This window comes from Sardina pilchardus, chromosome 8 (genome assembly GCF_963854185.1).
Source record: "Sardina pilchardus chromosome 8, fSarPil1.1, whole genome shotgun sequence".
Lineage (NCBI taxonomy): Eukaryota > Metazoa > Chordata > Actinopteri > Clupeiformes > Clupeidae > Sardina > Sardina pilchardus.
Window position 1 is genome coordinate 24,285,867 of NC_085001.1, and position 21,987 is coordinate 24,307,853.

Here is a 21,987-nt window from a genome sequence, read left to right on the forward strand (position 1 = left end):
AGAGGATGGGGTTGGGTTGGGGGTTGCCTTTATACAGATAGGACAGTGAAGAGTGACCAAAGTGATTGGGAGAGAGAGAGGTGGGCTGGGATGGGGAAATCACTAACCGGAATCAAATAACTGACTCTGATTCTGATTCTGATGACAATAGGACTTGAACCCAGGTCCCCGTGGACCCAAATGTGATACGGACCCTGCAGCAGCTTGCACAACTGTCAGTACTGACAACCACAGTGTGAGTATGTCATGAGATTCTCTCTCACACATACATTGTTTTGTACCAGTAGGTCATCAGAACAACACATCTTTTACATTGGCAAAAGCCTACATATTCATATCCTGTCTCCACATACTTTAGCTTCAATAATATATCATTTACATACTGTATACAAACACATACTACAAGACACAGTTACAGTCACACACATACTCATCCTCATGCTCTCCATTCTAATGATAAAGCTGCATGTATGTCAAAACTTGCCCAGACATAATCTCTTTGTATTTAAATAGCAGGCCTATTTTAGAATTCCCCTTCATGCCTGCATGGATGGGCCCTGTAGCCTTGCCATTGCTTTAAAATAAAATTGCATTAGGTACACTAGGGAAGAATAGGCTTCAAGACTTGCAGATCTCATTGTCATATATCATGGCTGATGGAATATGGTGAATCTTTTTTGGTGAATTTGAGTGCTTGTTTGAATCTGCTGTTTAGGGAAGTGATTGGTATGTACTGCCTCCTTGTGATTACAAGTGGTAACTGCATATAACATTTTATTAATCAAGCTTTCCCCAAAGGCCAACCTAGTTAATCAATCAATTAATTAATTAGTGATTCATAGGTCACCAAAAATTGCTTAAACATCCTTTAAAGTAGAAAATGTATGATGCCTATTGCACCAAAAACTTTCCACTACAGAGCACTTGCCTCAAGGATTAGTCCATATCTTTTTTTTATTTCTATAACTTGGATGGTTATTGTTAAATTAGCCTACATCATATTGGTGTTGTAAATATATCATGAACTCAAAAATAACAGCCAGAACGTGACTTAAATGTGGCCACTGGCCTCGCGCTTACACATATTGCCTGTGTCGTTTACATGTGAATGATGACGCAGCAAAATGCTTGCTCACACGCTCGGACGTGCCAGCTTTTACTTAACAAATTACAAGCCTGAGAGAACCCATTATACGTGTGCGACCGGTGCGACCCCATCCCTACTACAGTATCGGTTCTTTTACAGACCATGGTTGCTCGCAGCAAGGCAAGCTGGAGTTGCAACTTCCCAGCGGCCACTCCTCTATTGCTCCAGAATCTGACATCTCGATTGGTTAAGTATTTTGCACACCCCCTCGGTCAACAAGTTCCGTGTTTGCAACCAGCCCCAAATCCTTGTTAAGACTCAATGACCAAATCATCTTTATCGGTGTAAATTCCGAGAAGAGAGTAGCACCTAACTTTTTTTGCAAGATGTCAGACAGGGGGTCTTTCGATACCAATGTGGTAACTCTAACAAGATTCGTGTTAGAGGAAGGAAGAAAAGCGAAAGGTACGGGAGAGTTGACAACGCTTCTGAATTCACTATGCACAGCTATCAAAGCTATCTCCAGTGCAGTCAGGAAGGCGGGGATCGCTAATCTGTAAGTATTACCTTAAACGACAATTATAATCATTTTAGCTGTCACCTGCCTGTTCTTTTCTGCCAATGTAAAGATTAAAAAAAAAAAAAAAATCGTCTTACCCTGACTAAACTTGCCGTGAATTCAGCTGTTGTGACCATCCTCATTGTTTTCCATAGTTATGGCATTGCTGGAAGTACAAATGTGACGGGTGACCAGGTGAAGAAGCTGGACATCCTCTCCAACGTCCTGGTCATCAACATGATTAAGTCATCCTTCACTTCATGTGTGCTTGTTACAGAGGAGAATGAGGAGGCCATCATTGTGGAGGCTGAAAGCAGGGTAGGACACATGAGTCAGTTCAATGTTATGAGTAGTGTTAGACTGCTTTCATTTTACATTAATTCTAATCCTTTTGTTGGTTCATATAGGGCAAATATGTGGTCTGCTTTGATCCTCTCGATGGCTCTTCAAACATTGACTGCCTTGCTTCAATCGGTACCATCTTTGCCATCTATAGAAAGGTAATACCATGGACTGCATTTCCCCCTTTAACTGCTAAAGATAGAATCTGCAAACTGTTTTGTTGATGTGGACACTCTTTGTGATTTATCCAGAACTCTGATGACGAGCCGTGTGAGTCGGATGCTCTGCAGCCGGGCAGGAACATCGTGGCGGCGGGGTACGCGCTCTACGGCAGCGCCACCATGCTGGTGCTCTCCACTGGCCAAGGAGTCAACTGCTTCATGCTGGATCCAGTAAGTCCCTGTGCTCATCTGTGTGTGTGTGTGTGTGTGTGTGTGTGTGTGTGTGTCAAGTATGTTAAATACAGGACCGGATTTGTCAGGATATGCCCTCTGGGATAATGCTGAGGTTGTCCCCAAAAGACCTTTTTTGGTTCACAAGACAAGGGTGGTTTGGTGGTCTTTCTTTACAGTGCAAAGTTTTACTTTATTCACAGGTGTCATGTGTGTAGTTTTTCTTGTGCCGTTTGCATAACGGTGACTTTACATGTCTTTGCAGGCTATCGGGGAGTTCATTCTGGTGGACCGAGATGTGCGAATCAAGAAGAAGGGGAAGATCTACAGCTTGAATGAAGGCTACGCCCAGTACTTTGACCCGGCCGTAACAGAGTATTTGCAAAGGAAAAAGTTCCCAGAGGTAAATTGTTCAACAAATAAGCTGGACTGTTCGAAGGACCAACCCCTATCATTAGTGCAATGTCAACATTTGTACCAGTATTTTTGATTGATTGATAAAAATGATTCCTTCGTATTACTATATGTGTATGTATTTGTATTATGACTTGACACTTTTCACCGGTGTGCAGGATGGCAGTGCTCCATACGGCGCGCGTTATGTGGGCTCCATGGTGGCCGATGTTCACCGGACTCTGGTTTACGGAGGAATCTTCCTGTACCCAGCCAATCAGAAGAGCCCAAAGGGAAAGGTATGAGGAAGAGGAAGAGCTCTATTGTTATTGGTCCTTTTGTGTTCTTTGTCAAGTCATGCACCGTTGTAAGGCTGGGATTATACTTGCCGTTAGACCAAACGTAAGCGTATGCGACCGTGTGCGACCTGCTGTGTCCTGTGTACAGACTCGCTGCAGCATTACGCACCTTACTGGAGGTCTTCACCAGGGGGAGACTAGTAGCCTAATATCAGATGTGGATGTGGCCATGTGCCATTGTTTACTCTCATGATTGCCCCCAGCTTTGATGTCGATAATGCATCTTGCAGTCACTTTCTTTTGGCAATGATCGCCCCCTACTTTCTTGTCAGTATTGCATCTCGCGGACGCGTCGTGGTCGCTTGCGACGACGTGCACGACCGACGCACCAAACTACCGCAAAATACGCGAGGCAGCCATGATGCGTACACGAACGCGTTGTCTACAGCAAGTCTAAACGTGCCTTAAAGAATAGTGAATGGGGTGTCCAGGAATCTTGTTGGCAAAAATCCATTTCCCTGTTCTCTATGACCATGTCACAGCAGAGACACACTGCATGAGAGATGTGCAGTCTAAGCATAACACTGCTATCAGACACACACACACACACACACACACACACACACACACACACACGGCTTGCAGTGTATCCCATGGCGTGAAACCTTGCCTATTTTGGCTGTGTACATTTCTAATGTTTGTAATGTTTTTTTGCCTGCTACTTGTTAGGCTTTTTGCACCATGGATTGAATTACAGATTGAGCAACACATCATGGCATAAGTCGTATGTCTTCCCCTTGCAGTGATTTCTGTAATGGGGATGACTGACCACCAACCCTGTAATGTCTTAGTCAGCCAGTAGGGGGCTCAGTGTGCCATGAAAGTTCTAATAAGTTTCTCCCTCTTTCTCTCTCCCTCTCTCCTCTCTCTCTCTCTCTCTCTCTCTCTCTCTCTCTCTCTCTCTCTCTCTCTCTCTCTCTCTCTCTCTCTCTCTCTCTCTCTCTCTCTCTCTCTCTCTCTCTCTCTCTCCCTCCCTCCTCTTTCCCTCCCTCCTCCCTGCAGCTGAGGCTGCTCTATGAGTGCAACCCCATGGCCTTCATCATGGAGCAGGCTGGAGGGAAGGCCACCACAGGGACCATGGACGTGCTGGACATCCAGCCGGTGGGCATCCACCAGCGAGTCCCCGTGGTGCTGGGCTCTCCCGACGACGTGAACGAGTACGTCAACATCTACAAGAAGCACTTCCCCTGAGCGGGCAGCTGAGCAGGGCAGAGCAAAGCTGCTGCAGCAGTAGCATATGCTGACACCAGAGACCAATAAGCATCGACCAAAAGAGAAGGCCAACCTGACCCACACTCCATACCTCACACTCACACACCAAGACACACTGGAGACCAAAAAGCATTGACCAAATGTACAGACCCGGACCAGACGCTGGGAGGGCACTGTGAAACGTTTACTATAATGATCATTCCATCAGAAGCAAACCGCAAGAATGGATCACATATTTCTGTTACGCTTCCAAAACGGATTGACATGATATTGAAATGAAGAGAACTGCACAAATTAAAGCCTGGAAATCTTTATACAATATGCAGTGTGGACTCAACTTGATTTTCCATTACACACCAGAAGCATTGAAATAGTGCAGTCTTATTATATAAAAAATATTTGAAATGGGTGGTACAAGATATATTGATAATGTATTGTAATAATTGTTCTAAATGCATCTTGAATCTCTTGAAAATAGGCAGGCACTCCTCCATAGAGACCAAATGCTATATCTCACACTGATAGCAAACGTGAAACAAAATTCATGGATGTTTCTCATGATTCAGATCCTGTCCAAACTTGAATGGGCTCTTTCTTGGGGCATGTTACACCTTTTCAAATTTCATGAAGTCTGCCATTTTTTTTCTTACATAAAACAGACAGACAAACTGTACAGAAAACGTAATCTCATTGGAGGAGGCTATACGTAACGTATGGATTCAACACCATCCTGTAAATGCAGAATGAATAGAAATATTTCATATCAATGAGCTTAACAAATTACATTAGAAGGTAATTCAATGAAATCATCTTTTGTTTAAATTAATTTGCACAAGGATGTATGTTTTTGTGAATATACCTTTAAGCAGGCATTTCCTCAAGCATTGACAGGCTGATTGATTGTCATTTTCATACCACAGATAAATAAAGATCAAGTGAGATAGTAGAAAACTCAGGAACAAGGGTCTATTTACAATAAAGTACATCATCGACAGCACAGAAATTCACATAAAGAGTAACCAGCTCCACTAATATCCTTCCAGGTTGATGTGAAGCGGCGTTGATCACTGGCTACCTTTGTCAACGCTATCTTGGTCAAGCAGAACAGTTGTCTGTTTGATAGAGAGAATGATGTATGTCAAAGACAGAGGAAGAGTAGGGACACCTCTGATGTTGATTCTGATTAGATGTGGGCACACACACACACACACACACACACACACACACACACACACACACACACACACATACTGTAGAAACATTCCATCCCCCCAATTTCTAAGGACACAGATAACAGGTGTACTCAGAAACATCTTCTCCAACGACCAGTCATGTCAGATGGAGAAACACAGATTAAGATTAAGATTAAGAGCCAAGGACAGAAATGAGATGGTAAGAGTGTCTATTTGCACCTGTGGATAAAGAGCACACTGGCCATTCAGAGTGAGATTGTGATTTCAGACATTCTACAGGATCGTTGTAAATGGTGTGGTGTTCAAACATAGAAAGGTAGGGTATCTTTAAACACAGGCAGACACCTGTGTACTGTAAACTTGGCATTACATTATCAGACGAAGAATCACGGCATTCTAAATCTACCGAAGAACTTTGGAAATCTCTTTCAAGTGTGTGAAACCTACCTGACTGACAAGTACATTGAAAAAGACTATTTTAGGTGAGATTTAGAGTTTGTGCGTGTGAGCTTTAATGAGTAAAAGCTATTCCGTTATTTTACTGAGCATCCTTACATTTTGCATCACCGAAGACTTTAACACTGTGTGCTGTATAAGTAATATGCATGTAAAAATGTACTCTGAAAATTCTCCCATAATTTGTTCAGTGCAATGTTCCACATTCTCCCTTCTCTCTCTGTACTAGTCAGGCTATTCACACCATCCCAGAGGGCCCGGCTGGTACAGCCAGTATTCCACGCATTTCAAGACATGCAGGTTTCTGCAGTGATATTGATCTGCCAGAGGTAGATCTATTGAATTTCAGAGGTAATTTAGCCCCATACCTTGCTTATAAGAGAGGCCATTCCTGGTGCAGCCTGTTTGTGTGATGAATTAGAGAGGAAAAGCAAGTTCTTGTTGCTGTGTTGTGCATGCAGTTCATTGATATTATGTTGCAGATGGAGCTGGAAGGGTTATCAAGAACGCTAAAACGTTCAGGTCAAGTATCATATTGCGTACGCTCTCAGAGAAAGCTGTGGAACAAACAAACACGGCAGAAATGTGTGTGTTTGAAATCAAAGTTCCGTATGCCAAGTCAAATATGCTCTTTTGTGATAGCATAGCAACTCTCGAGTTGGGTAATATGAGCCCCCATAAGTACTGTATGTCCTGTCTGTAAGGATGTGGGCAAAGAATTGTACTGTTTACTGTAAATCCTTCATGAAAATCATATTGTATGTGTTGGTCTTACGCACCCATATTGAGTTTTACGTCTCTGAACTTTCACTTACTTGGTAGTTAAACTGTGGTTAAAGAGATATGTCCCTGAATCTATTGCTTACTAAGGTTGTGTCAAACCTCTCATTTCTCCACACAGCCATCAAAGAAGAACCATTTATACTTATAGAAGCTCTCTAGATCTACAAGTCACTATTTGCAGTTATAGAAAGCTTAAAAACATTTCTGACAGTGAGCCTTTTAATTGAAAGTAAGGAGGAATGGTTCAGGAAGTGTCTTGTTAGTCAGTGGAACACAGATGGCCTTTGTGGGATATGCTGCGTATTCAGGACCTCTGGTGGACATTATCTAGTCAAGAAAGCTGCAAAAGCTGCAAAATGCTGGTTTCATCTAGTGATCATTTGATTGATATAAAAGTGGGCTCTGCAAAATCACAGCTGGAAAATCTTCTGTAAGTAAAAGTCCTACCACATATCTATGACAAGCATTTACTTAAACCAAAGTCCTTTCAGGGAAGTCCCTCCACCCGGTGGCCATATTGCAACACTTTTTGGGCACATATCGGGCACTCAGGCATAGTTAGGCAGAAATGTTTGTGCGCAAGGCTTCATGACACCGACCTTGCTCCAGCCTCGAGATCACCACACATGATTGGTGTAATGTACTCACATGTCAACTTTTTTGCTGTGGAAGGGGCGGGATATGTGTAGACAACTGCGATATTGGAGTTACAAATTTCCTTGCTTTTTCTATGGAGGATTTTTACCCCTCATTAGAAAGTCTATACCTTTAGCTTTTACTTCCTGAAGCGGAACTTTTTCACCTCTGCAAAAAAAGTGTGTTCTGCTTTCTGCAATCAGTGTGGACCGACAGGAAACAAATAAAGGGAAGCAGGGGCCTGTACAGTAGAGAACCATGTCTGATTTCCTACGTTTTGGGGGTGTACTTCTATACTTGATACACTGTATATAATATGTAGTCATATATGCTTTAAACTGTTTTGATTTGACACCTATTTTTATTTCAAGGGCACTCCTATGTAAAATCATGGCGTGGAGTGACTGTGGATCTAGGGGTGACGACCTTTACATAAAGGTCAGGAGAAGGCCATGAAGCTCCATTGACATTTGAGGCACACTTGAAGTGGTTAGTGCCACCCTCAAGTCTGCCGTGTAAAATCTTTTTTATTTATTATTATTTTTCTCTAAATGAGAAATTCATGAGAAATGTTGCAAAGTTCAATTGGTATTTTGTTGGAATGTGTATACCCACACCAATTCATTTAATCTAGAATATCTGATCTAGTTTTGCAGTGTTTTAATGGAGAGAGATGATATGATTTTCACACAATACTGTATATATTTTTCTTTTAGTATATAAACATAAGCTTTTTTTCAATAGTCTTTAGCTTCCATGTTTTCAGATCAAATTCATTCACAAAAATTGGACCCAGTGAGTTTGATAATGCTGCCTCTCTCTTAGACATGGTACTACCCAGATACCCAAGCGGTAGCACTCACCCTGTCTAAAGCACACTCTGGTAATGTCTTGTTGGTGGGCACTGGCTGTGCTACCCCTGTTACCTGATCCCCCCTCATGCTCGACCAACAAATATAACCCTTGGCCTTTATTCGCATGCTAGAACTGGGACCAGCTCGCTTCCTCTTGCCTTCCCTGACTCACTGTCACCCAGAGACCCTCACACACACGTTTTCCCCCGCAACACGGCTTACCCCTTCTTGTGCTGACCAACGGCAGGATGACGGATCAGTCTATGTTCGACACGGACGTATGGACCCTAACCCGGTTTGTTATGGAGACGGGCCGGAAGGCCAAGGGCTCGACCGGCGAGCTCACCCAGCTGATCAACTCCATGCTGACGGCCATCAAAGCCATCTCGTGCGCGGTGAGGAAGGCGGGTCTGGTTCACCTGTAAGTCCTGCTGGCTGACCTGGGGTCAGATAGTGTGCAAGTGTCAGAAGGAGTGGGCAAGTACAGGAGAGAGAGTTGTGGCAGAGAACTTACAAGTCTATATTTGCAAGCACACTCCTTTTGCATGTAATGTAGACTTGCTCATACACTTGCTTTTACATGCTGTACAAGATAGAGACTCAGTTTAGTGCCATTTGAAAAAAAAAACTGTTAGTTGTACATTTCAATCAACTTTCTTGGTGCCTTGACCTGCAAGAGTTGTAGAGGTTGGGTGTGCTCTCATTTAATGTCTTTGATGCTCAACCACAAAACAGTTTAAGGCTTTGTACTCAACCTAACCAGCAACTATATCATCAATGACTGTAAAAGAATGACACATCACTTTATCTTGTTCAAATAATGCATGACAAACATAACCGCAGCAGTGTTACCCCATGTGGGTGTGGTGTTTTTTAATTGTTAGTAGCCTGTGGTATCTAACATCAACTGAATGTAGAAATGTGATCCCAAGGTCAAGTTGAAGAGGTCACAGTCTATATTTTGAGTTAGCTATTGCTACGCTAAGATGTATGGAATAGCTAAACAAAAGCATACATAACTGTCATGGACAATAAGAGCCCAGAGGGAATGCTTGTCTGCACTCAGGCAATGCAACATGATGGAGATTCTAGTGGTCATCATCACTGGCACTGTTGTTTGGTAAATGCTTGCCACGTCGTGTCTCTCGCCCTCACCGTGTCTCCGCGCAGGCAAGGCATCGCTGGCAAGACCAACGTGACGGGCGACGAGGTGAAGAAGCTGGACGTCCTGTCCAACGACCTGGTGGTCAACATGCTCCAGTCGTCATACAGCACCTGCCTGATGGTCTCTGAGGAGAACAAAGACGCCATTGTCGTTCCAGCAGACAAGCGAGTAGGTTTAAGCCTGCATGACCAAATGTAGGCCCAGTATTGCATCGGATTGTGTATAGGCCTGTGTGAGTGTCTGAATGTGAGCTCTAAATGAATGAGTACATGTGATCAGTCCTGGGAGAATACATGAACAAGTCTTGGAACTGTTAGCAATGTAAGTTGGGTTTTTTTTGTGTGTGTTTGTTTTGTTTTGATGTTGTTTTATTTTTGTTGTTTGTTTATGTTGTGGTACCGTTCTAACTATAAACCCTTCACAGGGTAAATATGTGGTCTGCTTTGACCCGCTGGACGGCTCTTCCAACATTGACTGCCTGGCATCCATTGGCACCATTTTTGCCATCTACAAAAGGGTGAGTGTGCTGTCCACACAATTGTATACACATAATTAGACCTACAAACATGTTATGTACGCACTGTTGAATTATGGGAACTGTATGGGAACTGTTTCCGACTAGCAGTGTTGGTTGTTATGGGAACAGCTGCTGGGTCTGGGGTTTGTGTGTGTGTGTGTGTGTGTGTGTGTGTGTGTGTTTATAAGTGTGAGTGGCATAGACTAGTAAAAGTAGAAAGGTATGATAATTCCATGTGTCTCCATTTCTTTCTTACTGAACTGCAATACACACATCTGTATAGTATCACTGTTTAAGACACATTTCACCTTGTACTAATGGTAGGTACTCACATATACTGTAATCACACATAGAACAAAAATCACCACCATTAAAACAATGGCCCACACTTGAATATAGTGAAAGTAATATTTGCCGTTGTTGTGCTATTGTCTCACACAGATTGACGAGGTAGATCCTGCTATCCAGCAAACCATCAGCCAAATCCAGACTACTGGATAAGCGCTATTGTATCATAGGATATGGTGGATGATGAATATGTTTTTCTCATTTCCAAAGTTTGAAATCTAACTTGAGATATTTCTAAGGAAGACTAAACTCACAATAAGTTTAAATGTTAACATTGAATATGTTGGCAATGGCCACATATAACCTTGGTAGTGTAACATCAAAGCCAGATTTGGAAATGATGAATATGAATGAATGCCAAGATTTTAGTGTAGAGATTTAGTCTACAGACCTGGGGTCAGGTTCTGAAAACTGTTAGAAATGCATCTCTGTATGTCATAGAGTGGGATGGAATCAGAAGGATATTCTATGATACGAGATCAGTGACTTACACAGGTAACTTAGGGAGTTACCTTTGATCTCTCAAAACAGTATGTAATTTAAGAAGCAATATGTGCAGTAGGAGTTCTTCTGGAGATCAGCAATCATTCTTAAAGTTATGAGGATAGGCCACTAACCTCGGTTTGTAGTATACCCCTCTGATTCGCAATTAACTAAAGGTTGCAGTAACGTTTACTGACACTAGATGGCGATATTACTTTAACAATTGCTTGGTCATTATGATCCTCAGCACAATGGCTAAACAGTCCCAGAAAGTTGCATAGGGTCTCTTTAACAATTGACATGAAATGCATATAATACACTATTTTAACATCTATGGGTTTATTTTTCCTCTGGATCGTACCTCCAGACTTCAGAAGGGGAACCCAATGACCAGGATGCCTTACAGCCTGGCAACCAGATAGTGTGTGCTGGCTACGCTCTCTATGGCAGTGCCACTCTAGTCGCCCTGAGCACTGGGGCAGGAGTCAACTTCTTCATGCTGGACCCGGTAAGTGTACTTTGCACGTATCATCTTGCCCATATGGTGAAATCAAGGCATTGACATTCCTTGATCACGCCATTTTATGGCATATCAATCATTTACAGTTTACGTAGGTCAGAATAACTTGGAGCAATCTGCAATAACAAACCTGGGTCATAATGGTGGTGTTTGCAGCTGTAAAGCAATTAAAAGCCGTAGGGTGACATACATTTTGAGGCATACGGGAAAACTAGGTCTACCAGGATATAGCTTTCCTATGACATTGTAAGACAACCAGAAGCCACATCCTGGTTCATCGGGGCCCTCTGAATAGGGCTGACACAGATATTGGGAATGGACCCAATGGATTTGCAGGCCCAGAATTATTTCGCTGGTATCAGTGGGTTGGGGTTGGGGAAGGAGTGTGTGTGTGTGTGTGGGGGGGGGGATCTTAGCTCTCTTATGGATGGTGTAACATTGCTTTGTTCTGTCTCGCAGGCTGTGGGTGAGTTTGTTCTCACAGAGAGGAATGTAAAGATTAAGAAGAAGGGAAAGATCTACAGTCTCAATGAAGGCTATGCCAAGTACTTCGACCCTGCAATAAATGAGTACATCAAGGCAAAGAAATATCCAGAGGTATGACCCCAATCTCTCCCTCACACACAGTCACACTGAATACACATGCACACAGTCAGAGTCACATTTACACACACACACACACACACACACACACACACACAGTACACACACACACACACACACAGACACACACACACACACACATACAGTACACACACACACACACACACACAGTACACACACACACACACACACACAGACACACACACATACAGTACACACACACACACACACACACACACACACTGACAAGAAATCATGTGGCGTGTGAGCTCAAACACCGACTCTCGGGACGTCTTGCTCTAGCAACTGTCACATGAACCCCTGTGAGTCGTTGACAAAGCTCCCTGGTTGTTGTTGTTTTTTCCTCCATGTAAGCAGAACTAGTATCTAGTGACACATAAATGAGCTAAAGCATCACTTTGCACGTTCTTCGGACAGCATGACCCCAGCAGGGTCAGGCAGGTACAGGATCAGCTGACCAGAGAGGAGTGGTGACTACCTCCAAAACCAGACAGTGCCCTGTCGCCAACTTCCTTCCTCAGGACATGTGTTGGCTAAAGGCAGAAGTAGAGGGTGGGGAATGGGGGGCGGTGGTGGGGAAGGTGGGGGGGGGGGGGGGGTGCCGTGTGGGTGGGTGTGGGGGGTCTCTGACTGTGATCGTATGGAATCTATAGACTCAGCTAATCCGACACTTCAGCTTTGCACAAGTCCGTCTGGTCACATGGGGTTGAAGACTTGATGAATCCACACAAAAAGAAACCAGGCAGCTCATTTACAGCAATTAATAAATCATCATCATCAGCAGATTCCTCATTGTGTATCTTTGGAATGGTAATTCGCCAATAGAGCAGGATTGACTGTTAGTGAATATTGATTCTCAGAAAGCATTTGTCTAACATTGTTGTTTTTTATTTATTATTATTATTGGTTTGTTTTGCTTGATTGGTGTTTTTTTTCTCTGTGTGTCTGTGTGTGTGATGTGAAAATTGGTAAATGATTGGCATGTTTTTTTGTTGTTGTCGTAGTTACATACTGCACTTACATAAAAAAAAACTCAGTCTACCCACCTACACAAAGACACACACACGCACGTGTGCACACACACACACACACAAACACACACACACACACACACACACACACACACACACAGACGCCAGAGGAGGCACATGACACACTGGGGTCTATGACTAAGCAGCACATGACTCCTGCTCCATTCAGTGTTCCTGTCACGCTCACACTGATTCCATGAATCCCATCACAAACGAATCTGAAAACACACCTGCTTAATCTGATTATCAGCCTTCACATATATATCACACACCTGTATACATACTGTAAAATACATACAGCTGGAATTGGTGCGGTCGCAACGACCTGTTTTGCTTATAGGGTCTGTTGTGTTTTTCAAAAGCAGTTGCTGTGAACCTTGATCCCAAACTTGTTTGTCTTTCCTGGAGCAGCAGAGAGAAGTCTCTTATCTCTGGCGTCAGCCTGATGATACCTTGTACCACCACAGGGCACAGTGGAACACTCTGTTGCCCCCTGTGCACTGTGTGTGTGTGTGTGTGTGTGTGTGTGTGTGTGTGTGTGTGTGTGTGTGTGTGTATGTTGAGCTGTTGTCTTTGACCTCTGTTGTTCTTGGACATGTCTTCTGGTTGTCATAGAGTCACATAGCTGATGGACACTGACTTACGTGCCCCAATGATTTTCGTTTCACTGATCTGTAGGTATAAATCACATCTGTATGTAATGTATGGTCAAGCATCACAGAGAAAAGCATAGCACTCTTGGTCAATCTGAATTCCACACATATTCAGCACAGTCATTTAAAGCGTTGAATGCTTTGCGTGAATCAGCAAAACTTTCATGTCGATGAAGAGTCGAGTTGAGCATAATGTAAGCTGTCCACGTATGCTTGTGCCACCTCTAGGATGGGGGTGCCCCATACGGTGCCAGGTATGTGGGCTCCATGGTGTCAGACGTTCATCGCACAATTGCCTATGGAGGCATCTTCATGTACCCTGCCAATGAGAAGAGTCCCAAGGGAAAGGTGAGACTTCTGCACAACATCAATTATCTATGGTTATAACGAGTGGCTTGCGGAATGAGTCACGCTGCACAAGTAGGTGTAGCATGGCATCACACTGACCTCTTGTCATTGAGTAGCACCCATGACTACTTCGCGGCGCTTGTGGTTTATTTTGTGGCAACTAAGACTACGTAATGAAATGTAGTAAGGCAGGACATCCCTTTTTAGTGGATTATGCTTTTGTCAGTTAATCCAGTTCTTCATTTTAAGTTGTGACAAAGCACTAGCATCTGTTCCGCGCCCGTATGACCTGTTGTGGAAATGCTGCCTCAGCAATTACGGACCAGGACACGCAGCGCAACCACTGGATACAGGATACTGTCAGTCTCATTTTCACAACTCCCTGAAGCGTGTATGTGTGTGTGTGTGTGTGTGTGTGTGTGTGTGTGTGTGTGTGTGTGTGTGTGTGTGTGTGTGTGTGTGTGTGTGTGTGTGTGTGTGTGTGTGTGTGTGTGTGTGTGTGTGTGTGTGTGTGTCTGTGTGTGTGTGTGTGTGTGTGTGTGTGTGTGTATTAGGGAGGGGTTGGGTGAGAGTGGAGGCTTTTTCATTTTCAAATTATTAAGAACACGCTTTAGTCTAAATTTAACCAACAAACCAAAAGCAACAGCAAAAGCAACAACAGAACATGAATTAGATAATAATACTGTATGTAATAGACCCTAGACTGAGGAGACGTACCTCTGATTAAAATGACTTTATCAGAGAGCATTTAGGAGGGATACATATAATACACTATAATACTCCGATGCAGTGTACTATACCTAGAAAATTCACAATAATTGTGCACTGTGGTCATTATTTATTTAACCAAATAAAAGCATGGAATTTGGTACACTTATAGCCAAAGGCAGTTAAAAAAAAATATTTTGAGCCATCATGAATTTTCAACATTTTCAAAATGCCTGTGCCTCAATTTTCTGTTGAATCATCTTATACAGTACATGTTGATTATATGATAATCTAGTTAGTTAAATTTGCTTACCATACATAGGTCTTAGGAGCTACTCATTAATGATTCAATGATTCAAAGTCATTCAAATGTCAAGATGACCATTATTTCTCTCAATGGAATCCATAACTGAAATGTGTAATTACATCAATGTTGCATAGATTAATCTAATCAGGATCTTAAGGATCTTAGAATCAAATCACGGAACAAACACTGGGTCTATCATGGGAAGAGTAATCACTTCCCTTCACAGTAACAGAGGTGTTACACTGCTTAACCCTTCTTACATTTGCAGAAAACAAGTTAACATCAAGACTAGCCTGCATCTGGTAGGAATGTCCAGAATGATTCATCATAATGACCCTCGGATGGCCCATTTACAGGGTGAAGGCAGTCAGCCATCATTGTAACACTTTTGGCAGTTATCGGTCAGCTATTTTTCTATTGAAGTGAATGGGGATGCTTACAGGAAGGGGCGGGATATATAGACTGCTGCCATATTGTTATTACAAACTACCCCCATACGTTTCTAAGGAGGATTATTTGATGTCTCCTCATTAGAAAGTCTCTGGTGAAGGTAGCTCTGGTGTTGATAGCAGCCTCTGACTGACCCCACACATTGCCATACGTAGGCTATAGTATCTGCTGCCCTCTGATCAAGCTCTTTTAGGGAGGACTTTGTTTGGGGGATTGCATGCACATTATGCCTCTTTGCAAATAAAGTCCTTCTTGCTTGGTCTATTTATGTGGACGCGCTGATTCAGTCATACAGATAATAAACCTATCTGTCGTGGCCATTACTTTCTGTGGAAAGTCATGCGAGGCGGAAGACAGTTTTACAGGGCATTTGTAAGCTCTGGAAAGACAGCCAATGCTGTCCTTTCTCTTTTAGGCTATTGCTACAAGAAATGTAATTGGCAGACAAAAAGAGTAATCAAGTGTGGTAGAGTTTATGACTAAATTTACAGTTAAAGACTACATTCACCAAGATTAGGCTGCAATTGAAATTGCAGAAGTGCACTGAAATTGAAGAATTAAAAAATGGTATCCCTATATTTATATATTGTGTATCTGTCAGTTTTCCTGTCAGTTACTGCACGTATACAAACAGTTCAAACAGGACTTGTTTGTTGGTAGATTGGTCCTTGCTGACTGGGCAACATTACTCAGAAGGGAGCATGATGCAATACCGCTTAGCTTGAAAAAAAAATGTGATCCTGTTTTGTAAGTATTGTAGTGAAATTCATGAATTCAAACTTTATGAATGTTGTTCATTCATTTAGATTTTTGTTGTTTCAATGATTTGTGTCAGATGCTATTACATATATTAATTTACACCGTTCTTGATGTAAGGATTTCATTAACCTTTTTGAATGTCTTACATTTTGTCATATAGGGAAGTAAATGTTCTGCAAATATTTCAATGAAGCAGTCTGGGTTAATGACTGACTACCTAACATTGCAACAAGTTTGCTCTTTACAGTAGGCCTATGCTTCCCATATTATCTCTTCCAGAGCTTATCTCTTCAGTGCCAGAAGGCTGCTAGCATGGGCAGTGGTTGGTTGCCACCAATTATTGCCCTCTCTCTCTCCCTCTGTAACACTTTTCTCCCTCTGTGTTCTCCTCCCTTCAGCTGAGGCTTCTGTACGAATGTAACCCCATCGCCTTCCTCATCGAGCAGGCGGGCGGCAAGGCCACCACGGGCACCCAGAGGGTCCTGGACGTCAAGCCAGAGGCCCTCCACCAGCGGGTGCCCTTCATCGTGGGCTCCCCTGACGACGTGGATGAGTTCCTGGCCTTCGTGAAGAAACACCAGAAGTAGATTGTCGGTGGCCTCTGTGAACGTGACCGCGATGCCGCCCCCCTTGGCTCCCTGGTTACCTCAGCTTGAGTTTCACTTCAGTTAATTTTTGTCAGTGTGCCAGTAATTCGTATGCTATAGGACATTCTCTGCCTTTTTACAAGAAGACCAAAAATAGCAATAAAAGTCGGAAAACAATGTAGTCATGGTCATTTCTTTAACTGTAAAAAAAGAGATATTTTCTTATCAGGTCAGCTGATTTCCTATCAGGTCAGGAATTGGTATGGCTACGTCACCATTAAGATCAGGCTCACTTCTCAGAACTTCAAATTGGATTGACCTCGTCAGCATTAACAGCCTTGTATTGTTTCGCGTCGAGTTATTTATGAGTTGGCATTTGTAAAAGGTACAAATAAGAAAATGTGAAAGTAAAAGATACTAATAATGAAATGTGAAACTACATCATGATGAGTCAGGAGTAACATATTTAGCTTAACACTAAAAGCCTAATGCATATCTCTGAAGAGATGTCCCAACCATATCTCTAAGCTTCCAGAAAAAGCATGTTGAATGTAAAAAGCATAAAGGTAGTGTGAATGTTCTTCTCTTCTGTAGCAAAGTCTCATGGCTCATAGTGCACTGGCACATTGTGGGTGGGTACATGTGCCACACAGAAAACGGGATGTTTTTCCCTCTCTATCCTTTCCTCTTGGGCAGGTCAAGTTTGTAGTGTTGACGGACTGCTGCATTTGTTTTGACCTCACTGAAGCAGGCACGAGGCTGAGAGTAAACATAAAATCTGTTTCCTGTCCAATAGCTCACCCACTCCAAAAGTCTATCTAACAATGCAAATAATAAAAAAAAAGTCCTTGCCAAGAGGCAGTCAACACACTTGTGTCCCAAGAACTGTAACTCACCCTGAATGAGATTCAGGTTGTGATCAGGCACAAAACTGGTCAAGCACAACAACTTTTAAAAATAAGTCTTTCAAAGATTTCAAAGAAGGCACTCCTAAACTCAATCTTTATGATCCGATTTGTATATTAAATTTCAATATTTTTAGATATTTGTAATGCATGTACCATTTTAATATTTATAAATTGTTAAATAAATGATAAATATTGATAAAAGTAGAAAAAGCAGCCAACAAGGAGTGCCGAAATTACATCATTTGTATTCATAAAAGCACAGACAAAGATGACTGGATTTTTTAAAACTTTTATTGACCGTGCTAGGAGGTAGAAATAAAAAAATCTTCAAACACAGGCCTATAACAGATAAAAGACAATTCCGAAATATGGAGTACACATATTTACATAACAATTTATAAAACCTAGAAATCAAGGTGGCATAAAATGACCAAAAAAAAAAAAAAGTCAATTCCCTCTATGAACAGTGTTTTTTTTTTTTTTTCTCTTGTATAGATCAGCCCTGACAGTCACCTGCAGGGCTGGAGCAGCAGCCTTTAAAGGCTGTAGTCGTACAGAACTCACATTTCAAAATGGCCCGCTATTCCCTTACATAGTGCACTTCAGTCTCAGTCTCAGCATCTTTAAACAGAACTCCCAAGTATCCACTTAAAAAAAGGCCAAGACGCTGAAACTTCACAAGCGAGCCGGGTGACACACTGGAGCGATGATTTAAAAACGAATAAAAGTGGCGGTGCGACTGGTGACCTCTTTACATGAGTGGGTAGCTAGCAGCTGTGGCAATGCCGCAGTGGTTTTTCCGGTCCTTGGCCATGTAGATGTAGCCTTGATCACCCCACTTCTCACTCCAACTGCAGGGTTAAAGGAAAACAACCAAAAGCCAATGAGAGCAAGTCCCACAATGAGGATATGAATAAATAAAAAAGTAAGATCATTAAAACAGATGCTTTCTAAAAGGCTTCTCATACCTGTTCTTGACAATCCAGTACTTCTTGCCATCAACATCTTCGCCCTCAAAGCCATAGCCGACGGCCAGAACACCATGGTCAAGCTCGGAGCTGCTGCATTCCTTTTCATAGTAAATACCTACAATAAATAAATAAAATACATCAGGTCACAAGTCACTGACAAGTCAATGACATTTCGGATAGCAGCCAGCTACTGCCAGGGGGCTGCAACTTCTCGCTGTGGCTTCGTGCCAAACCTCTGGCTGAAGATAGAACCGTGAAGGTTCCTCACCTGAGTGGTAGAACTGGAAGGACTCGTGTCCAGCGTCGATGGCCACAGACACTGGGCCAACAGCAGCGATGGCCTTCATGAGGGCGCGTTCCTTTCCACTGGGGATGTCCACGAAGCCTGTGTCGTTGGCAGAGTTGTACTTGGGATCATAATGGCAGGGCTGATCATCCTTTAGGAGACGACAAAAAAAGGGTCATTTAGCGATTGTATTCCCATATAGCATCTTCCAGTCTAATACACGCATCGTTACACATGTATTTATAATTTTCTTCTTATTATTATTCCAGTGACCGTTGCTGGATATGATCAAACCAAACGAAAAGACTTACAGTGCCCAGGTAGGGGTAGGCTTCCTCAGAGTCCAGGCCGCCGTTGTCGTTGATGTACTGGAAGGCCTGGTCCATGAGCCCGCCGTTGCACCCCTCGTTGCCCTCGGGCCGTGAGCACTCCACCAGGTTCTGTTCGCTCAGGGACACCAGCTGGCCCGTCTTCTTGAACACCTGGCCCTCCATGGCTCCGGTGGTGCTGAAGGCCCAGCAAGAGCCACACTCACCCTGAGGAACAATGCCAAAAATGTATACGGTTCAACCACTTCCTTAACACGTGCACGGTATTGCAGCAACATCTGGCATGACGGAAATGTTTCTAAATGTTCAAGTGCACCTTGATTTTTGAACATCTATTTCTATTTTGCAACACAGCAATCTGTGGTCGGTCGCCTTTGTTTACCTTTTAAGTAGGTCAAGCCAAGAAAAGAACGGGGTCATATGACAACACCCCCGCTTTCATAATGTCAACAAAGTTATCGCTCTTGGTTCTGATGTAGTTCTCCACAACATCAGAACCAAGTCAAACCCTTTTTAAAGTGCTTTATCAGTGTTGCTCACTGAACTTAGTGACTAGCCTATATAAAGCAACTATATATGTAGAGTGCATGTGTCCGGGAGTAGACAGGCCAGACCGGTTTAGCCATATAGCGAGTCATAAACATGGCTGCACTCTGGAGCTGTTGACTATTGCACTATGTACTTGTTTAAATATAGCTGGGGGGGTGGGGCTTGTTTTTGATTCTCTGTATGGTAGGGAGGGACAACAACATAACAGCAAAACATTGCGGGGTACAAGTGTGTCTGCTGGCCTTACCTGATCCTTCACTGGAGTCACATATCCCATCTCCCTGTAGTCAATCTTTTTGGGAAGCTCAATGAAGTTGGGCTCCAAGAACAGGGATCCCTTGGACTTCCTTTGCGTCTTCATTTTGTAACCGTTCATGACCTGCCTGAACTCCTCGTGAGTCTGCAGTAACAACAGCAAAAACTTCTTGAGCAACTTGTGTTACACAACTAAATAGGTCAATACATGGACACATTATTTGACGAACTCTCTCAATACGAAACTCTGCTGCAAAACTGACTTCTAATAAACACATGCCAATGAACTGATTCATATCCTTACCATGTCACCGAAATGATTCATCCCCAGACGGTAAGAATGAAGGCCCATGGAGTGCTCAAGGTTGTGCATTTCAATCTTTTGCAGGTTCTTCTGCCACACCACCCGTCGCCATCCCTCTTCCTTCTGCAGGGAAGATGTTACTTAGTGACAACGTTCTCAGAACAACTCCAATCGCAGTTTCTCAACACAATCAAGTCACTCATTCACCAACCTGATGATATTCTTTATTGTGGAAAGACTTCCATTGATCCCAATGCTCATCAAGTACCCGATCAAAACTAGGAGCAGCCAAAACAGCACCGAGGCACAACGTGAACACCGCCGCCACGTACATTTTCACAAAGCTCTGAGGATAAAGAAATGGAACAGGTCAACACTTTCTGCTGAATCACGCTACAGGGTAGATGTAGCCTGCGTCCCCTTAAACTGTAAGCTAGGCCTATTAAGTCTACCATCACTTTTCATTCTAAACAAAATGTATCTTCGGGGTAGAGAATCAATTTGAGGCACTGTTCGGACACAACTTAATTCAGTGCCAATGCAATTTCTAACGGGGACAATATGTACTAGGCAACATTCCTGGCCAGGGAAATTAAATGAGCGCCCACAGTTGTTGAATAGCGATTGGCATATAATGTTGGCTGACTTATAATACCCAACATCTTATTCAAACAATTGTATGACAAAAACATAGCATCGTATTAATAAAGAAAAAAAAAACTTTGTAAGTTAATCTACAAGATCAACGTAGCCCATGTAAGCGGAAAGCAAGATGGAGTGCTTTGTTTGTCCCAGTCACGGGTTCGGGCGGATCCAGCTATGCAGCTGAAACGCTTCCAAGGAACAAAACAAGGCCAGCAACTCGACGACTAGGAAATCGAAAACAAAAGTGATACTACGAAATTTAATTCATTCACGATTCCAGATTCCCAATCCTAATATGGAACTCGACATGCGGCCACATCAAGGAATTGTACGTTACTTGGCGAGGTTTTGGATGGAAACAAATGACTACAAGCACAAATATGGTCCTAATAAAGCACTTCTTGTTTTCACGTCAAACGCGTTTTCGACAACACAACAACACTGGTCAGACCCATGTTTCGGTTTAGATTAAATGCTACATAAATACGACAGATTAAAGACAAAATGTAGCCTGTTTACCTAACCAAGCTGCAGGAACGAAAAAAATACAAAATCTATGGAATGTGGACCTATCCATAAAATAAAACAGGCCTAAGGACTGGGTTTGGTAATAGTAAAACAGTGCAATATAAGATACCACTCACCTCTAAGACGCTGAGAAGTTAACAATGTTTGTGATGGTGGAGAATACAAATTTATAAAGCCGTTTCACGAATGAATAATCTGCAATATTCTTATTGGTTGGCTACTGGTGTCGATCCCGCCCATGTGAAGTCACCCTAGCATGTGACCGAGCGGCACGTGATGCTGCAGTGAGCAACAGCAACAATGAGCAGAGGCAAGCAAAACTTCCCATTAGGTCTGTGGAGGAAATTATATATAGGCTATAGTCTGCACAGTTCAGTAATCCCAGTAAACACATTCATTAATTCATTCATTCATTCATTCATATAAAATAACTTCTGACCTTACCT

The 21,987-nt window shown here is 42.7% G+C and overlaps 3 protein-coding genes across 3 annotated transcripts; 2 read left to right on the top strand and 1 right to left on the bottom strand.

Annotated features, from left to right (window-relative positions):
• Positions 1 to 1,238: 1,238 nt before the first annotated feature.
• Positions 1,239 to 4,663, top strand: fbp1a (fructose-1,6-bisphosphatase 1a). The gene is made up of 7 exons (XM_062543304.1): positions 1,239 to 1,643; positions 1,802 to 1,964; positions 2,054 to 2,146; positions 2,240 to 2,380; positions 2,646 to 2,783; positions 2,953 to 3,072; positions 4,135 to 4,663. Exons 1-7 carry the CDS (start codon positions 1,474 to 1,476, stop codon positions 4,321 to 4,323), a joined length of 1,014 nt encoding a protein of 337 aa, XP_062399288.1. The 5' UTR covers positions 1,239 to 1,473; the 3' UTR covers positions 4,324 to 4,663.
• A 3,733-nt stretch (positions 4,664 to 8,396) lies between these two features.
• Positions 8,397 to 16,943, top strand: fbp2 (fructose-1,6-bisphosphatase 2). Its single transcript, XM_062543305.1, has 7 exons — positions 8,397 to 8,687; positions 9,437 to 9,599; positions 9,856 to 9,948; positions 11,147 to 11,287; positions 11,759 to 11,896; positions 13,836 to 13,955; positions 16,578 to 16,943. The coding sequence occupies exons 1-7, from the start codon at positions 8,515 to 8,517 to the stop codon at positions 16,764 to 16,766; spliced, it is 1,017 nt and encodes a 338-aa protein (XP_062399289.1). The 5' UTR covers positions 8,397 to 8,514; the 3' UTR covers positions 16,767 to 16,943.
• Positions 16,944 to 17,947: 1,004 nt separating this feature from the next.
• On the bottom strand, positions 17,948 to 21,682 carry ctsla (cathepsin La). Its single transcript, XM_062543307.1, has 8 exons — positions 21,658 to 21,682; positions 20,580 to 20,714; positions 20,369 to 20,491; positions 20,057 to 20,209; positions 19,243 to 19,467; positions 18,914 to 19,082; positions 18,643 to 18,760; positions 17,948 to 18,525 (listed from the first exon to the last, which is right to left on the bottom strand). Exons 2-8 carry the CDS (start codon positions 20,700 to 20,702, stop codon positions 18,426 to 18,428), a joined length of 1,011 nt encoding a protein of 336 aa, XP_062399291.1. The 5' UTR covers positions 20,703 to 20,714; positions 21,658 to 21,682; the 3' UTR covers positions 17,948 to 18,425.
• Between the last annotated feature and the right edge of the window lie 305 nt (positions 21,683 to 21,987).

What these genes read in the sequence shown, in the direction of transcription:
- ctsla (XM_062543307.1), bottom strand. Translation starts at nt 20,702, where the DNA reads ATGTACGTGGCGGCGGTGTTCACGTTGTGCCTCGGTGCTGTTTTGGCT. An exon ending in TGAATCATTTCGGTGACATG is followed by an intron (nt 20,210 to 20,368) that starts GTAAGGATATGA and finishes TTGTTACTGCAG; the next exon opens with ACTCACGAGGAGTTCAGGCA. An exon ending in TGACTCCAGTGAAGGATCAG is followed by an intron (nt 19,468 to 20,056) that starts GTAAGGCCAGCA and finishes ATTGTTCCTCAG; the next exon opens with GGTGAGTGTGGCTCTTGCTG.
- fbp1a (XM_062543304.1), top strand. Translation starts at nt 1,474, where the DNA reads ATGTCAGACAGGGGGTCTTTCGATACCAATGTGGTAACTCTAACAAGA. An exon ending in ACTGCTTCATGCTGGATCCA is followed by an intron (nt 2,381 to 2,645) that starts GTAAGTCCCTGT and finishes ATGTCTTTGCAG; the next exon opens with GCTATCGGGGAGTTCATTCT. An exon ending in AAAGGAAAAAGTTCCCAGAG is followed by an intron (nt 2,784 to 2,952) that starts GTAAATTGTTCA and finishes ACCGGTGTGCAG; the next exon opens with GATGGCAGTGCTCCATACGG.
- fbp2 (XM_062543305.1), top strand. Translation starts at nt 8,515, where the DNA reads ATGACGGATCAGTCTATGTTCGACACGGACGTATGGACCCTAACCCGG. An exon ending in TCGTTCCAGCAGACAAGCGA is followed by an intron (nt 9,600 to 9,855) that starts GTAGGTTTAAGC and finishes AACCCTTCACAG; the next exon opens with GGTAAATATGTGGTCTGCTT. An exon ending in AGGCAAAGAAATATCCAGAG is followed by an intron (nt 11,897 to 13,835) that starts GTATGACCCCAA and finishes TGCCACCTCTAG; the next exon opens with GATGGGGGTGCCCCATACGG.